Source organism: Onychostruthus taczanowskii, unplaced genomic scaffold (assembly GCF_017590055.1).
Source record: "Onychostruthus taczanowskii isolate IOZ18803 unplaced genomic scaffold, ASM1759005v1 scaffold86, whole genome shotgun sequence".
Lineage (NCBI taxonomy): Eukaryota > Metazoa > Chordata > Aves > Passeriformes > Passeridae > Onychostruthus > Onychostruthus taczanowskii.
Window position 1 is genome coordinate 3,156,365 of NW_024506552.1, and position 13,509 is coordinate 3,169,873.

Consider the following 13,509-nt stretch of genomic DNA (forward strand, 5'->3'; position numbering starts at 1 on the left):
ACAGTCCCACAGCACCGATGTGAGCTCCAGCACTGCAGCCTGCATGCACTGAAGGGCTTGGGGCACCAGGACCACGCAGGCAGGGCTAGGAGGCAGGCAAGGGCAGGGTCTCTGCTCCAGGGGGACGTCTGGCTGCAGGAGAAGGGAGTGGCCATGCTTCTGGTCCCTCAGCAGCTCCCTGCCACTGCCGTCCATGCTTACTCTGCCAGGCCAGCAAGAGCCCCAGGGCCCCTCCAGGAAGCAATAACACTGGGCAGGCAGGAAAACCCTCCTCCCAGGCTGCTGCCCTGCAGCCATGCTCCTGCCCTGCAGCCATGCCAACTGCTAGCACAAGGTGACTTTTTTTTCTTCCAGGCAGCGGCTTTAGTGGCACAAGCTCACCTGACATCAGGGCTGTGGCACCCCTGTCAAGGCACAAGGCCAGGAACTGCCTCCGGGGGGGTTCTTGGCCCTTGCTCCTTGTTGGCACCACCACTGCCAGCAGCCCCCAGAGCAGCAGGAGTCAGATGGGGCCAGTCAGGGCCACTGGCACTTTGCTGGGATCCTGAGGGCAGCAGCAGTGCTGGGCTCCAAAGCCAGGGAGATGAGGAGCAGGCTGCCACTGCTGCCCCACAGGCAGGCTCACACTGTCCTCGCTGTGAGGGGAGGGTGTTTTGGTGCAATAATTACCCCTGCACTACGGGAAGCCCCATTGAGTTCCTTTTCACCTACCTGTCGTTGCATGTACAGACCAAATCACCAAGTGTGGTTGTGCTTTGGGAAGACGTTTCACCTTTTCTTTCCAGCCCCCGACCTGCACCCGCTTGTCCTTTGGGTTCCACCTCCTCTGTTCCAAGTGCCACCTGCCCTCCCCACGCCGGGAGCGTGTTGATGCAGTATTCCATGAGCAGTGTGGGGCACGCACAGCTTGCACTCGAACTGGGGATTGGTTTTTTTTTTTTTTTTTTTTTAATTAATGCACTTGAAGGCTTTCCGAGCCCCCCGTGGAGTTCTACTGTTGCTGTACTGTGAGCTAAGTGTCCTTGTTTTCTATGTGGATCTTGACCCTGGCTTGCTCTGTCTCACTGGGCTGGATGACACTGTATGTTGCCTCTCTTCTCCTTCCCTCTTTCCCTTCCTGCTAGCATTCCTTTCTTCTCCCAAGGCTTTGGGTGCAAAACAGCTTCCCATTTTGTGGAATTTTTATGTAGAATAAACATTTGTAACTGTAAAGCTCTGGGTGGCACCTCTCCTTGTTTCAAGGGAAGGGAAGAGGTGATGGGGGGTCCAGTCAGCTCCAGCACTCTGGAAGCACTAAAGCAAACAGGGTGGGCTTGGTGCTAAGCACCAACAGGAGCAAATAGCTACTGGCATAACACTTGGAGTCAGGAGCAACTTTGTCCTCATGGATCCCCGCCTTGACAGCATGGATCCTCTGCAGGCAGAGGGGAGGCTGGCAGGGAATGAGGTGCCCTATTCCTACCTCAGTACTCCCAGCACCAAGGGCAGGACACAGGACACCAGCAAACACTTCCAACTCTTTGATTCTTTAGTGAGGAACTGGATATCACATCCAGGCTTACCTGGAGCTCAGCTGGCTCACTGCACTCACAAAGGTAAGTGATGGCACTGCAGAGCACTGCCCAGTCTGCACCTTCACCAGGGAAACAGAGCTGGAAGCTTTGCTGTATGGCAGCACCTGAGCCAGTTTGTACCTTTAAGAGCCACAATGACCAGTCCCAGCAAGTCCCCAGGCATGGGGTGCCATCTGTGCCATCCACAGGAGGCTCTCTGGAGGCACCCACATGCCACCTTCCATGGCAGCAGTGTCCAGAGCAGCTCAGAAGCGAGGACGGCGCTTCCGCCCTGTGTATTTCGTGTCTGCTCGCACCTCCCTGTGGGAAAAGCAGGGAACAGCTCAGCACCACCTGCAGGGCACCTCGGGAGGGGAAGGGGAAGGGAGCAGGTTTGTGGCAGGACGTTGGGCAGGTGACAGCAGGCCAGCCCAGCCTCTGAGGCAGGACTCAGCTGGACTCACTTGCCCTGGCGTCGTCTGCGCTCCTTCTTCTCCAGGATCCAGTCCCGGCTTTTCTTCACGGACTTGCCCTTGATGTTCCTGAACCGTGTCCTGTGGGGAGAGTGGACAGCAGCTGGAGAGGAACTGAGGTGTGGGGGCACATTTCTCTGCCCCAGAGGATTGTCACCCAGAACTGGCTCACAGAAGTAGTGACTTTCCCTGCCACCACCCTGGGCAAGAGGCTCAGGCAGCACTAGGGCAGGTGGCCAAACTCCAGACACACTGGAAGAGGAGGAGGAGGAGGATAAGGATAAGGAGGAGGCTGATTCCAGCCCTGGCTGGGAGCTGAGGGATCCTGACCCATGAACTCCCTCAGGCCATACCCCGTGTCACACCAGCAGCATGCTGCTCTCTGGGATCTCAGAGCATTACAGGCTCATGCACAACCACCTTCTCCTTGGCTGCTCTACTCCAAACAAGGCAGACAAAGTCAGGCTTCCTACAGTGTTCCCAGCTCTGCTACTGCCCTCCCAGACCAGACTGCCCTTAGACTGAGCAGAGAACAACAGTGTGAGAGGCAGGAAAACATGGCAGCCACAAGCTCCTGGCAGCCATGACAACTTTCCTCTGGTTTTTGTTCTGTCTCTCCCAATGGCTGCAAGAGGGGCTCCTCCCTGCACCACTGCTGTGGGAAGAGACAGGCCCAGCAGCAGAAATCCCCAGGCCACAGCTAAGACCTGGACAGGAGAAAAAAGGGAATGCCAGAACTCAGGCACTGCAGCCTGCCTCCATGGCTCCATCACAAGCCCTGTAAACATTCCCTCTGCCACACCACTGGCATCAGCTGGAGAGCCCAGTGCAGGACAGAAAGCACAGCTGACTGACTGCTCAGGGTAAGCACCTACAGCCCCATGGAAGAGCCCTGGGAACTAACAGTTTTGTTCCCTGTGTCCAGGCCCTTGGGAAGATAAAGCAGTTCTCCCCTGGGCTGCTGTGAGCCCTCCCTGTCCTTCCCCTCCCACTGAGTCTCCCACAGCAGCAGTGTGGTCCCCAGTAAAGCTCAGCCTTCCAAGGCCCCCTCTCTTTGCAGGGAGAACTTGCAGCCTCACCCCCACACGATACCTCTCGTTGGTGAACTTTGCCTGGTGCAGCTCTTCACTGGCACACTCGGTACCAAGGCCCTGGAAAGCAAAATTGGGAAGTTGTGTTCTCCTCTGGACCAGGCACAGCCCATCAAAACTAAGGGGAATGCAGGGATCTGCAAGGGGAAGGACCAGAGCAGGAACAAACTGGTCTTCCAGAAATCATGGCAAAAAAAGGCAGATGTCAGAAGAACAGCTTTAAAGAGGGAAGGGTTAGATTGGATATGGGAACACCCTGTGAGGGTGGTGAGGCCCTGGCCCAGGGTGCCCAGAGAAGCTGTGGCTGTCCCATCCCTGGAAGTGTCCGAGGCCAGGTTGGACAGAGCTTGGAGCAACCTGGGATAGTGGAAGGTGTCCCTGCCATGGGAAGGGTTTGGAACAAGATGAGCTGGAAGGTCCCTTCCAACCCAAACCAGTCTGTGATGATGTGAGAGCAGGGCTTGGTGACTGGCAGAAAATGTACAAATGAAGCCACATCTGCACTCCCAGAGCTGTTTGGCTCCCACACTGCCCACAGCTCCTCCACATCACCCAGGACAGCAGCTCTGCTGCCTCATGGAGGCCCTCACCTTTGGTAATGTGCCAGATGTCCCAACAAAGAGACAGAGGAAGAACCTGAAAGAACAAGAATAAGGAGCATGAACATGGGATTCAGCATGTGAGTCTCAGTTCCCAGGCAAGACTGAGATGCTTTATAACAGAGTCAGATCTGAGCTTTAACCTCTGTCCAGAACTGTATAATGGAAGAGAGAACAGCTCAGGAAACAAACACACACACACACAAAAAAAACCAAACAAAACCAAAAACAAAACAAAAAAACAAACAAACAAAACCCCCCAAAAAACAACAACAACCCAAAAAACAAAAAAACAAACAAACAAACAAAACCAACAAAAATACCCAAAACAAACCCACAATCAACGCAGAAAAAAAAAACCCCACAAAAAAAAAAACCAAAAAAAAAAAAAAAAAAAAAAAAACAAAACAACAAAAAACAAAAACAAAAAAAAACCCCACAACCAAACAAACAAAATACCCAAAACAAACCCACAATCAACAAAAAAAACCAAAAAAAACCCCGAAAACAAACCACCACTGCTAAATCTGGGCCTCACCCCAAACATAGACAGAGATCCAGGACTCACTTCTTGGCTTTGGCACTGTTGGGGTAATCCACCACCATTCCCCCTGTAAATCCAGCTCTCATGGCTTGGGCAGTGATGAGCTCCAGCTGGGAAAAGCAGCAGGTGCAAAGTTAATGAGCAGTCATCCCTCAGGAAAGCCCAAGAGGCCTCTGGGAGCACATCCCTGGCTGGGCATTCCCAAGAGGGACTGCCTCCTCCTGCTGAGCTCTGCAGCTATCTCCTGGTCCTGCAGTCCCATCCAGACACCAATTCCCTGCCTTTGCTGGTTCTCCCTGCTCCTCAGTCTAGCTGGGGTAGCTGGCACAGCAGACTCTCCAGGAGAGGATACTGGGCTGGATTTTCCAGACCTGAGTTAAGCCAGTCTTCAAACCCACACTCACATCCTGTCCCCCCACTTTAATTTTAAGGCTCAGCCCAAGACAATCTATGAAACAACAGAACCTGCACAAGGTATCCTCCTCACAGGTTATTTTTTGGGCTCCTGAAGAGCTTTAGAAGTGGCAGGAGGGACAGAGACACTGCCTTGATGTGGAAGAACACGATGCAAACAGTGAATGGTTTCTCTGCCTGCACCCCTCCCAGCTGAGTGATGGGCTGTACCTGCTCTGAGTTCTCAGGGTACAGCTGCAGCACAGCTCGGGATCCTCGGGCCTGCAGGAAACAGAGCTGATCACACACCTGCCCCAGAGCAGGTAACCCCTCTGGGTCACCCACCCCAGCCCCAGACACGAGCTCCCTCCTCCCCAAAACCTCCAAGACAGGGCTCCCAGGAGAGCTGCTCAGCCCACAGAGCCAGTGAGGCACAGGGGGAACACCAGCTATCCCAGAACCATGAACTGCTAGGTTTGGAAAACACCACCAACACTACCAAGTCCAACCCTGATGAGAAGCAGCACCAGGCAAGAAGGCAGCAGTGGCTGCTCCTGCCAGCCCTGCCTCAGAGCAGCATTTACTTAAAACAACCTGACTTGAAGTATCCTGCTAAAAAGCAAAGCCATAAGAGCAGCAGAGACTTGGCTGGTGGAGGGTGGCACTTACCAGGGCAGTGTAAAGAGTGGAGAAGAATCTGTAGAGGCGTTTGGGGGGGCTGTGTGACTTCTTGTCAGCATTACAGAGCCACTGCACTGCAGAAATACTGAGAAGGAAAATAAGAACCCCAGGATAGAGTCATTGGTTCCTTCACAGAGCTTGCCACCTCCTTTTGAGCTGAATTCTTGCTCTAAGCGTGTGCTGGGCCTCAGGGAAATAATTTAATTTCCTCTGTTGCTTTGCCTTCTGTTTCACAGCTACACAAACCCCTCTGGAGACTCACAAAACTTAACAAGGTGCATAAGCTAAAGGACAGAAGCAGCACCAAGCATCCACTTTAGTCCAAGGGCTCAAATCCCAGAATGACAGAATGCTTTGGGTTGGAAGGGACCTTAAAGCTCAGCTTGTTCCAGCCCTTGCCAAGGGCAGGAACACCTCCCACTAGACCAGGTTGCTGTAAGCTCTGTCCAACCTGGCCTTGGATGGATCCAGGGATGGGGCAGCCACAGCTGCTCTGGGCACCCTGGAGGCCTCACCACCCTCACAGGGAAGGATTTCTTCTCTGTATCTCACCTGAATTTTCCCCCTTTCAGCCTGAAGCCGTTACTCCTGCTCCAAGCATTACAGCTCCTGAGCAGCACTGGAGAGCTGAGCTGTGTCCCTTGCCTGGCCAAGCAGGTTTTCCCACAGAGCAATTGAAGCCAGAGCTTTTGGCTCAGCAATGGACAGCCCTTGCTTGTTCCCAGCTGTTCTCTGAGCACCTAAGTCACTCTGTCCCCTCCATCCTAAAGCCAAGCATCAAACCTTGCTCCAGGGACTGCCTTCTCTAAGCCACTTTATACTTTGTTCTCCTCCTTGGAGCAGGTCTCAGCCACCCTGACAATATCCCCAGCTTTACTTTCTTCCCTTCAACAAAATTCCTAGCTCAGCAGCACCAAGGGACAAGCATCACTTGGCAAACAGCTGTCACAAGCTGTTTCTACCACCCAGAACTTTGGAGGTTTGTGCTTTGGAGGAGTGATGGAGCCAAGGTGCAAAGAGAGAGGCTGACACGGCCAGTCCCTCTCACCTGTGATTTACCAGGTGTGCACCATGGGTACTGAGCAGTTCTGGGGGTGTCAGGAGAGCTCAGCTACAGCACAGACTCACCTGATACAGCCATCAAACATGCCAGGCCTGAAGGGGATGCCGTGCCCCACATCTGCAAGGAGCAGGTCTCCTTCCACCTCCCTCTCCACGGCCACATCTGCACAGAACACAGCACAGCTCAGGCAGTCAGCTCCCACCCCAGGGGCCTCTGAGGGTCTCAGGGGAGGTTGTGCTCACCCAGCATGGCAGGGCTGATGTCCATGCCAATCCAGTAGTGACCCTCCTCAGAGATGTAATCCCCACTCAGCCCTGAGCCACAGCTAGAAGGAGGAAGGGGGAAAGTGCTGGGGTCGCGAGGCTGCTCTGAGGCTGTGCTGGCCACGCACACCCAGCATCACAGCAGCCTGCCCCTCCTATTCGGCCCACAAAAGACACCGGGACACGGCCACCACCCCCTGGCCCGTGCACCCCTCCAGCCCCAGACGTGCCACAGCCCGGGCAGAGCCCCGCTCACCCCACGTCCAGGAGGAGGCACGCGCGGTCCTCGGGCAGCCCCAGCAGCTCCACCGCCCGCTCCGACATCTGCGACTGGATCTCCACCACGCGGGAGCTGAGGCACAGAGCAGAGCGTGGGCGACATCCCCGGCACTGCGGGACCGGAACCGCCCCGCCCCGCGGCAGGACCCGAGCATCGCCCCGCGGCAGGACCCGACCCTGGCCTCCCTCCCGCCGCTGCCGGACCCCCAGGCCTCACGGACCCCCAGGCCCCCACGGCTCCCGGCAGGATCCAGGACCAACACACCCGCGGTGGTTCCGCCCGATGCCCGCCCCACGCGAGACCCCTCCCCGCCCCACGACAGGCCGCGCTCGGCCCCGCAGCGCCGGTCCCGCCGTACTTCTGGGTGTACTTCCGCGCCTCGGCCTCATCGTAGAACTGTAACGAGAGAGCGGCGGGCGCGGTGAGGCCCGGTCCCCCCCAGCCAGGCCCGGTCCCCCCGGCCGTGCCCGGTCCCCCCCAGCCGTGCCCGGTCCCTCACCAGCTCGGGCGGCCCGCGGTGCTCGGGCCGGCGGCCGCTGCCCGCCATGCTGCGCCTGCGTGACGTCACTGCCCGGCGACCGCGCCGTGCCCGCCGGCCGCTGTGTCTGCAGACGTCACTTCTCCGCCTGGGGTGGCGTCATTTCTCCGCGCCGCACGCTCGTCATGGCGGCGGGCGGGCGCTGAGGCCGCCATGGGCCCGGCGCTGCTCGGGCGGCTGCGGCGGCTCCTCCCCGCGGCCCCGCGGCCCGGCTGCGCCCCGCCGCCGTCCCGGGCCGCGCAGACGGGCGGTGCTGGAGCCCCGCGGTCGCGCCGCGATCTCTACGAGGTGCTGGGTGTCCCGTCCACGGCGACGGCGGCGCAGATCAAGACGGCGTACTACGAGAAGTCCTTCCGCTACCACCCCGACCGCAACGCCGGCAGCGCGGCCGCGGCCGCCCGCTTCGCCGCCGTCAGCGAGGCGTACCGGGTGCTGGGCAGCGCCGCGCTCCGCCGCAAGTACGACCGCGGGCTGCTGAGCGCCGAGGAGCTGCGCGACGCGCCCCGGCCCTCGGCCCGCCCCGCCGCCGCCGCCTCGCCGCCGGCCCGCGCCTCCCCCGCCCGCCCGGGGCCCGTCCCGACACCCTTCGACTTCGACGCCTTCTACCGCGCGCACTACGGGGAGCAGCTGCAGCGGGAGCAGCTGCTGCGGGCGCGGCGGGAGCAGCTGCGCCTCCGGCGGGAGGAGTCCGCGGCACAGGGACGCCTTCGGGCCCTCTCCGATCTCTCCATCGGGCTGCTCTTCTTCCTGGGGGTTGCTCTCATCTACGGCCTCAAGTGACAGCGGGGCGGTGCTGGGGCTGGGCAGCCCCCGGGGTGTCCCCCCGGCTGCACAGTGTCACCGGCCTGGATCCGCTGTTGGGGCTGTGACATTGCACCCTGCCAGTGTGACCTTCAGGCTCGGGAAATGGCCAGCAGGCTTGACAGGCTGAGAGCTGGCCCCTGTGGCAGCGTGACCTTCAGACACGCAGGATGGCTGGCACAGGATGTGCCCTCTGGGTGCCCTCGGGGGCACAGCCTGGGCCAGGCCACTCAGGGTGACCTTGCAGGGGTGGTGCAGGAGCTCTGCAGGCTCTTGCTGTGCCCCTCAGCCAACAGCACCTGCACAGGCCTGGCAAGTGAACACAGTTCTGGACTCTGGACTGGGACGTGTCCCCTCCTTGGCACAGCTGTGTGGCTGTGCTGTGCCCTGTGCCTGCAGAGGTTAAAGGCTGTCAGAGGTGCTGTGTGTGCTCAGCTGTGCCTCTGGTTGCTGCTGCTGCCAGGCCTGTGCTGTCACACCTGCTGGTACCACCTCTCCTGGGAGCTCCTGATGTCCCAGCTGCATCACCCTGCTCAGAGTGGCAGTACAGGAGTCTTAGATCAGACCTGAAACCTGAGCCCGTGGCCTGCTCAGTGTGTGACACTGCCTGAGCTGTGTGGCAGCACTTTGGTGTCTGCAGCCCTCTGTCCTGCCAGGAGCTTTACACCACCCCTCCCTCTGAGGGTCTGGCTGTGGTGCACCTGTGAGCACCCAGTGCTGTTCTCTGTGTCTTACATGTGTCTGAGCATCATTTGCACAAGAGACTTGCCTATTTAAATGCTGAAGTGTTTTAAGAACTAAAGATTGTGTTTCTCAGAGCCTTTTCTCTCTCCTTGGGTGGAGGTTCACGTGTGCTGTGCTGCTGCTGCCTGGAGGGAGAGAAGCTTCCTGGCCATGGCCTGAGTGTGCCAAGGACTGTGTGGGACACTGGGTTTGCTGTCAGTGGGGTGAGCAGCAGCCAACCCTTGTTCCCTCATCCCCCAGACCCTGGGCTGTGTTTTGTCCCAGCACAAGAATGTTACAGTGAATGCCCTGTGTTTGCACTGTGGATTTCTGTGATCCTGCTCAGAGCTGGGCAGTGGCACAGCAGGGACACCGTGCCTGCTGCTTGTGCAGGATTGCTCCCTGCCTGCTCTCACAAGCTTGTGCCACCTCCAGCTGCTCACTAGAGGCTGCTGCGTGCTTGGACTGAGCTCAGCCCAGGGGCAGTGAGCTTTCCAGGATCCTCACTGGGTGCCAGTCTGTCCCTTCACCCGGGATCACAGCTCTGGGATGTCACAGTGGGACACACAGGAGCCTGGCGTGCCCTGCTGCAGAGGGGAGCTCTGGAGCTGTGGCTCTGGCACCTGCTGATGCACTTTCATGCTCATCTTCATTCTGTAAAGCAAATCACTGAGAAGATCAGAGGTAGTTTTTGGGCAGAATTTGGCAGGAGGCATTACTTTCCAGGCTGGAAAAGCCAGCAGTGTCCGTGGCACTAGGGAGCTCTTCTCTGGCTCCCACCCAAACGGGTTTGGCAGTCCCTGCTGCTGGCTACTCTTCCTCTTCCTCAAGTCTCCATGATATACCTTGAAGATTAAAGACATCCAGCCATAAATTGGTGACAAAATGACACATCTTTCTTTTTGGTGGGCCTGGGTGGTAAATACTCCTTGCACTTGCTGGAAAACAGGGGTGAGGGGCAGGCAGGTGTTTCACATCCTCACTTCAGCCAGTGAAGAGGAGGGAGGGGAGCTCTGTCTCCCTTGCTGGGAAGGGTGGGCAGGCACTGTGCAGTCAGCAGGGCAGGGTGGCCTCTCTGGTTCTCCTGTTGTGTGCTGCCTGACACCCAGGGGTGGCTGTGCCCTGGTGACATCCCCTGAGCTGCTGCCTGGACAGGGGAGGGTGCCCTGAACTCTCCAGTGTCACCTTTACCCTCGTCAGGCCTGACTGCTCCTCTGCTCTGGGAAGGATTTCAGGAGCTTGGGCAGCAAGCGGCTGGAGCTGCTCCAAATGCAGAGCCTGCCTCCCAGCTCCCAGCACAGCACTGTTCTGCCCCTTTTTCTGCTCGTGTCAACAGTGTCATGGTATTCTTGCTGTTCCCCAGTTGTTTCCTTGATGGAGAGGTGCCAGGAGAGCTGGGTTTCCTGCTGCTGTCCTTTAGCCAGGGGAGCACAGGCTGTGTGGGTGCCAGGAGTGTGAGGTGGCAGGGCTGTGAGCTGTACAGGGTTGGAAGATCAGCAGAGGATAAGGCTCAGTAATTCCCTTTACATCTGAGGAACCAGGATGCGTCCCTGGGGACACTGACACACAGAGGGTTGTTCCTGAGAAGAGGAGCCCCCCTTCCTGCAGCTGGGGCAAGGCAGCCCTCAGCAGGGTCACAGCAGAGAACAGCTTCTACTCCCAGCTCCTTTTCCTGCTTTGGGGATGTATCCCTGTGTCCAGTCCCTGCAGCACAGCTCAGCAGCAGACTGCAGCAGCAGCTGAGCTGTCCACAGCCCCTCGTGGGCAGGGTGAGGTGGCACTTTCAGCTGGGGACTTCACCATGAGGTCTTTGCTGGGAGGAGTGTGGTGTTCACAGCAGGGATTTCTTCCTCCTCAGTCTCCAGCCCCCTGGGGCCATTTTTACAGATATTCTAGCACATCCTACCCCTCACACCCTGTCTTCCCATTTCACTTGCCTGCACGTGATGTATGTGACCGTGTTGGATGCTTGTCTTTTGCTCTCTTGTCCTTTGCACCGGGTTTTGCCAGCTGTGTGTCACCAAAAGGGTGACATTTGTCCAAGGATGAGTTGCTGGTGGGGCCTCGGCCATCATCCCATGCCCACCCATCCAGGCCTGCACTGCTCTGCCCTGTACCTTCACCCCAGGAGTTGTTTTGGTGTTGCTCATTCCCACCCTTAAATCACTGACAGCAGGCATCAAAGGGAAGCACCAAAATCTGAGTAGTTAAAAGCCACTTGGGAATTGGATGCTGTGGCAAGCTAAGGAATTCTAAGGCTCCACAGGGAAACTTAGACAAGCTGGATGGAGCCTGATGGCCCCAGTGCTGAGGCCCTCCAAGCTCAGTGCAGACCCCACTCCGCACCCCTACCCCAGCCCCTTTTCATGGGCTGACCTCCCCATAACTGCAGGTTTGGGGTGCTGAGCTGCCCCCCTCAGCTGGTGGGTGCTGCAGCCTGGGAGTGTGGGGTCTCAGTGCTTCATCAGGGCCTCCTCCTAGAGCTGGCCTGCTCTTTGGAAAGGAAGGGGTCAAACCTGGCTGCTGGCAGATCTTTGATTGTGCCAGCTGGGCTGGGGACATGAGGGGCAGGAACCGGGAGCTGCAGGCTGGGGAGTCCTGAGCAGCAGTGAGGGGTGGCCATCAGCCTCCACCCCCCAAAAGGGCTGGCCTGGCAGGGATGGGGGTGAGGGGACAGCCCCTGGTACAGCCCCAGCCCTCACCTGTGTGGGCAGAGCTCTGCACCCCGCTCCTGCTGCTGCAGGCTCTGCCCTCCCGGGAAGGGCTGCTACGGTTGGCAGCTCCCCCTCCCTTCTGCAGCATCCCCTGAGGCCGCTCCTTGGTTAACAGAGTTAATTGTTAACACACCTCCCTCAGCAGCCCCGTGCCTGCTCCAGGGGCCCCAGCTGGGGCACACTGGCACCCCCTTCCTGGCTGGTCCCAGTCCAGGTTTGTACCCCTTTGGCACCCCATTGCCTGGGGGTTGTGGCTCAGGGGATTTCCCGGGGGAGTGGGGGGCACCTCTCTTCTCCCAGCTGTTATCCCTCTCCTGGGTTGGGGGCTGCTCCTTTTCCAGCCTGGAGCCAGGCATGGGGGGCACCCCCAGCTCCCTGCCCAGCTCTGGCTGCACAGCAGCTGGCAGAAATGAATGCAGGTGCACACCCAGTGGCAACCTCTCCTCCTCCTCCTCCCCTGGGTGAGCAGGAGCACCTTTACCCTCCTTGACTCCATCCTGCAAGGCAGGGGCAGGCAGGGAGAGCCACAGGGCAGGCAGGAGGGGCAGAGGGGGTCACCCTGTCTGCTGTCAGCCTCTGCCTGTGAGCCAATGTCCCAGCCTGCCCTGTGTCCCCAGTCCCAGCTGGCCTGTGGAGGCCTGGAGCAGTCGGTGCCAATGGGCAGGGAGACACCCCTCAATCCCCAGGGATACAGGGTGCCAGGATCATCACAGCTGGGGTATCCAGCCACCCACTGGGGCCAGCCAGTGTGTGCCCCAAGCTGGACAGGACCAGCTGCAGGGTGGCAGGAACCTCCCCAGGGCAGGGGCTCGCCTGGTTTGGCAGCTTCCCAAAGGATCCCAAGGTCCTCCCCCCTGATGCAGGGTGGTGGCCAGCCCAGCAGGACCGTGGGGTTGCCAGAGCCTGCCCAGTCCTTCCTGAACTTCCTGGGGTGCTGCAGGGCTCCTATGGACTGACAGACAGCTAGACCATGGCAGCACAGCTTACCTTGGTGCTCACACTGTCACTTCTAGTGCTGCAGCTCTCACAGGACACACTCACCTTGCCCAGGCTGCAGGGGCAGCTGCTCACCCTGGGTCCCCATCCATGGGGCCACTGGGGTGACTCAGGAGCTGCACAGGGCCAGGGAAGTTTGTCCTGTGGCAGACCCACCCAGCCTGGGGCTGCCAGCCCTGGGGAGCTGTGCAGGGCAGGCACTGCCTGGGGAGGTGCACTGGGTGGTCTGGCTAGTTTTTGGGTGGCTTTGGTGCACCATCTCATGCCTCAGTGCTGTGCCTGGTCCCCTGTGGCAGGGCAGTGACAGCCCACCAGCACTGCCTGTGGCTGGGGCTCAGCCCAGGCAGGTGAGCACAGAGCCTGGCTGGTAAACAGGCCTTTCATTGCCAGGCTGAGCCCAAAGTGGGACTCAGGAAAGCAGCAGGTGCTTTGTGAAACTCCAGATATTCCAGTGACTACCACCTCCTCACACGCCAGTAAAGGCACAGTGGCTGGTCCCCTATTGATCCTAGTTTTAAACTTGCTTTAACTGGTAATACTGGAATATTAGCCATAAATGAGGGCTGAAGATTGGCATAAGGGCAGGTAGTCTCAGTGGGGGAGGGTGATCAGACACTGCAAGCTAATGACCTGTATTTTGGAGTGGTTTGTAGCCTGAGCCAGGGCCTTCTGCTGCCTGGGATGATTTCCAAGCAGTCTACATAGCAGTGGCAAGATGCAGGTGAGGGCAGGCAGCTGGGAAAGAGGAAAAGAACGATACTGCCAGACAGGCTCTGAGAGCACCAGAAGAGTCTGAA

At 58.5% G+C, this 13,509-nt stretch overlaps 2 protein-coding genes and 1 non-coding gene across 5 annotated transcripts; 1 reads left to right on the forward strand and 2 right to left on the reverse strand.

The window, feature by feature from the left end:
- Positions 1–1,514: 1,514 nt before the first annotated feature.
- On the reverse strand, positions 1,515–7,584 carry BUD23 (BUD23 rRNA methyltransferase and ribosome maturation factor). Of its 3 annotated transcripts, XM_041424976.1 has the most exons (12): positions 7,440–7,581; positions 7,299–7,336; positions 6,917–7,012; positions 6,640–6,722; positions 6,463–6,559; positions 5,323–5,419; positions 4,885–4,935; positions 4,285–4,370; positions 3,708–3,753; positions 3,119–3,177; positions 2,018–2,107; positions 1,515–1,874 (listed from the first exon to the last, which is right to left on the reverse strand). In XM_041424976.1, the coding sequence occupies exons 1-12, from the start codon at positions 7,485–7,487 to the stop codon at positions 1,820–1,822; spliced, it is 846 nt and encodes a 281-aa protein (XP_041280910.1). In that variant the 5' UTR covers positions 7,488–7,581; the 3' UTR covers positions 1,515–1,819. The 3 variants fall into 3 exon arrangements, with proteins under 3 accessions (XP_041280910.1, XP_041280911.1, XP_041280913.1); XM_041424977.1 differs by lacking the exon at positions 4,885–4,935 and having other exon boundaries at positions 7,440–7,584; XM_041424979.1 differs by lacking the exon at positions 6,917–7,012 and having other exon boundaries at positions 7,440–7,583.
- LOC121346900 lies at positions 2,563–2,695 on the reverse strand. The gene has a single exon (XR_005954139.1).
- On the forward strand, positions 7,562–9,876 carry DNAJC30 (DnaJ heat shock protein family (Hsp40) member C30). Its single transcript, XM_041424981.1, has one exon. The coding sequence runs from the start codon at positions 7,632–7,634 to the stop codon at positions 8,256–8,258; it is 627 nt and encodes a 208-aa protein (XP_041280915.1). The 5' UTR covers positions 7,562–7,631; the 3' UTR covers positions 8,259–9,876.
- Positions 9,877–13,509: the final 3,633 nt, after the last annotated feature.

Bases quoted from the DNA above. Each gene is read 5' to 3' on its own strand.
- BUD23 (XM_041424976.1), bottom strand. From the start codon at position 7,487: ATGGCGGGCAGCGGCCGCCGGCCCGAGCACCGCGGGCCGCCCGAGCTG. The intron at 7,337-7,439 runs GTGAGGGACCGG...CTCTCGTTACAG, and splicing joins ACCGCGGGCCGCCCGAGCTG to TTCTACGATGAGGCCGAGGC. The intron at 5,420-6,462 runs GTGAGTCTGTGC...TTTCCTTCTCAG, and splicing joins ATGTTTGATGGCTGTATCAG to TATTTCTGCAGTGCAGTGGC.
- DNAJC30 (XM_041424981.1), top strand. From the start codon at position 7,632: ATGGGCCCGGCGCTGCTCGGGCGGCTGCGGCGGCTCCTCCCCGCGGCC.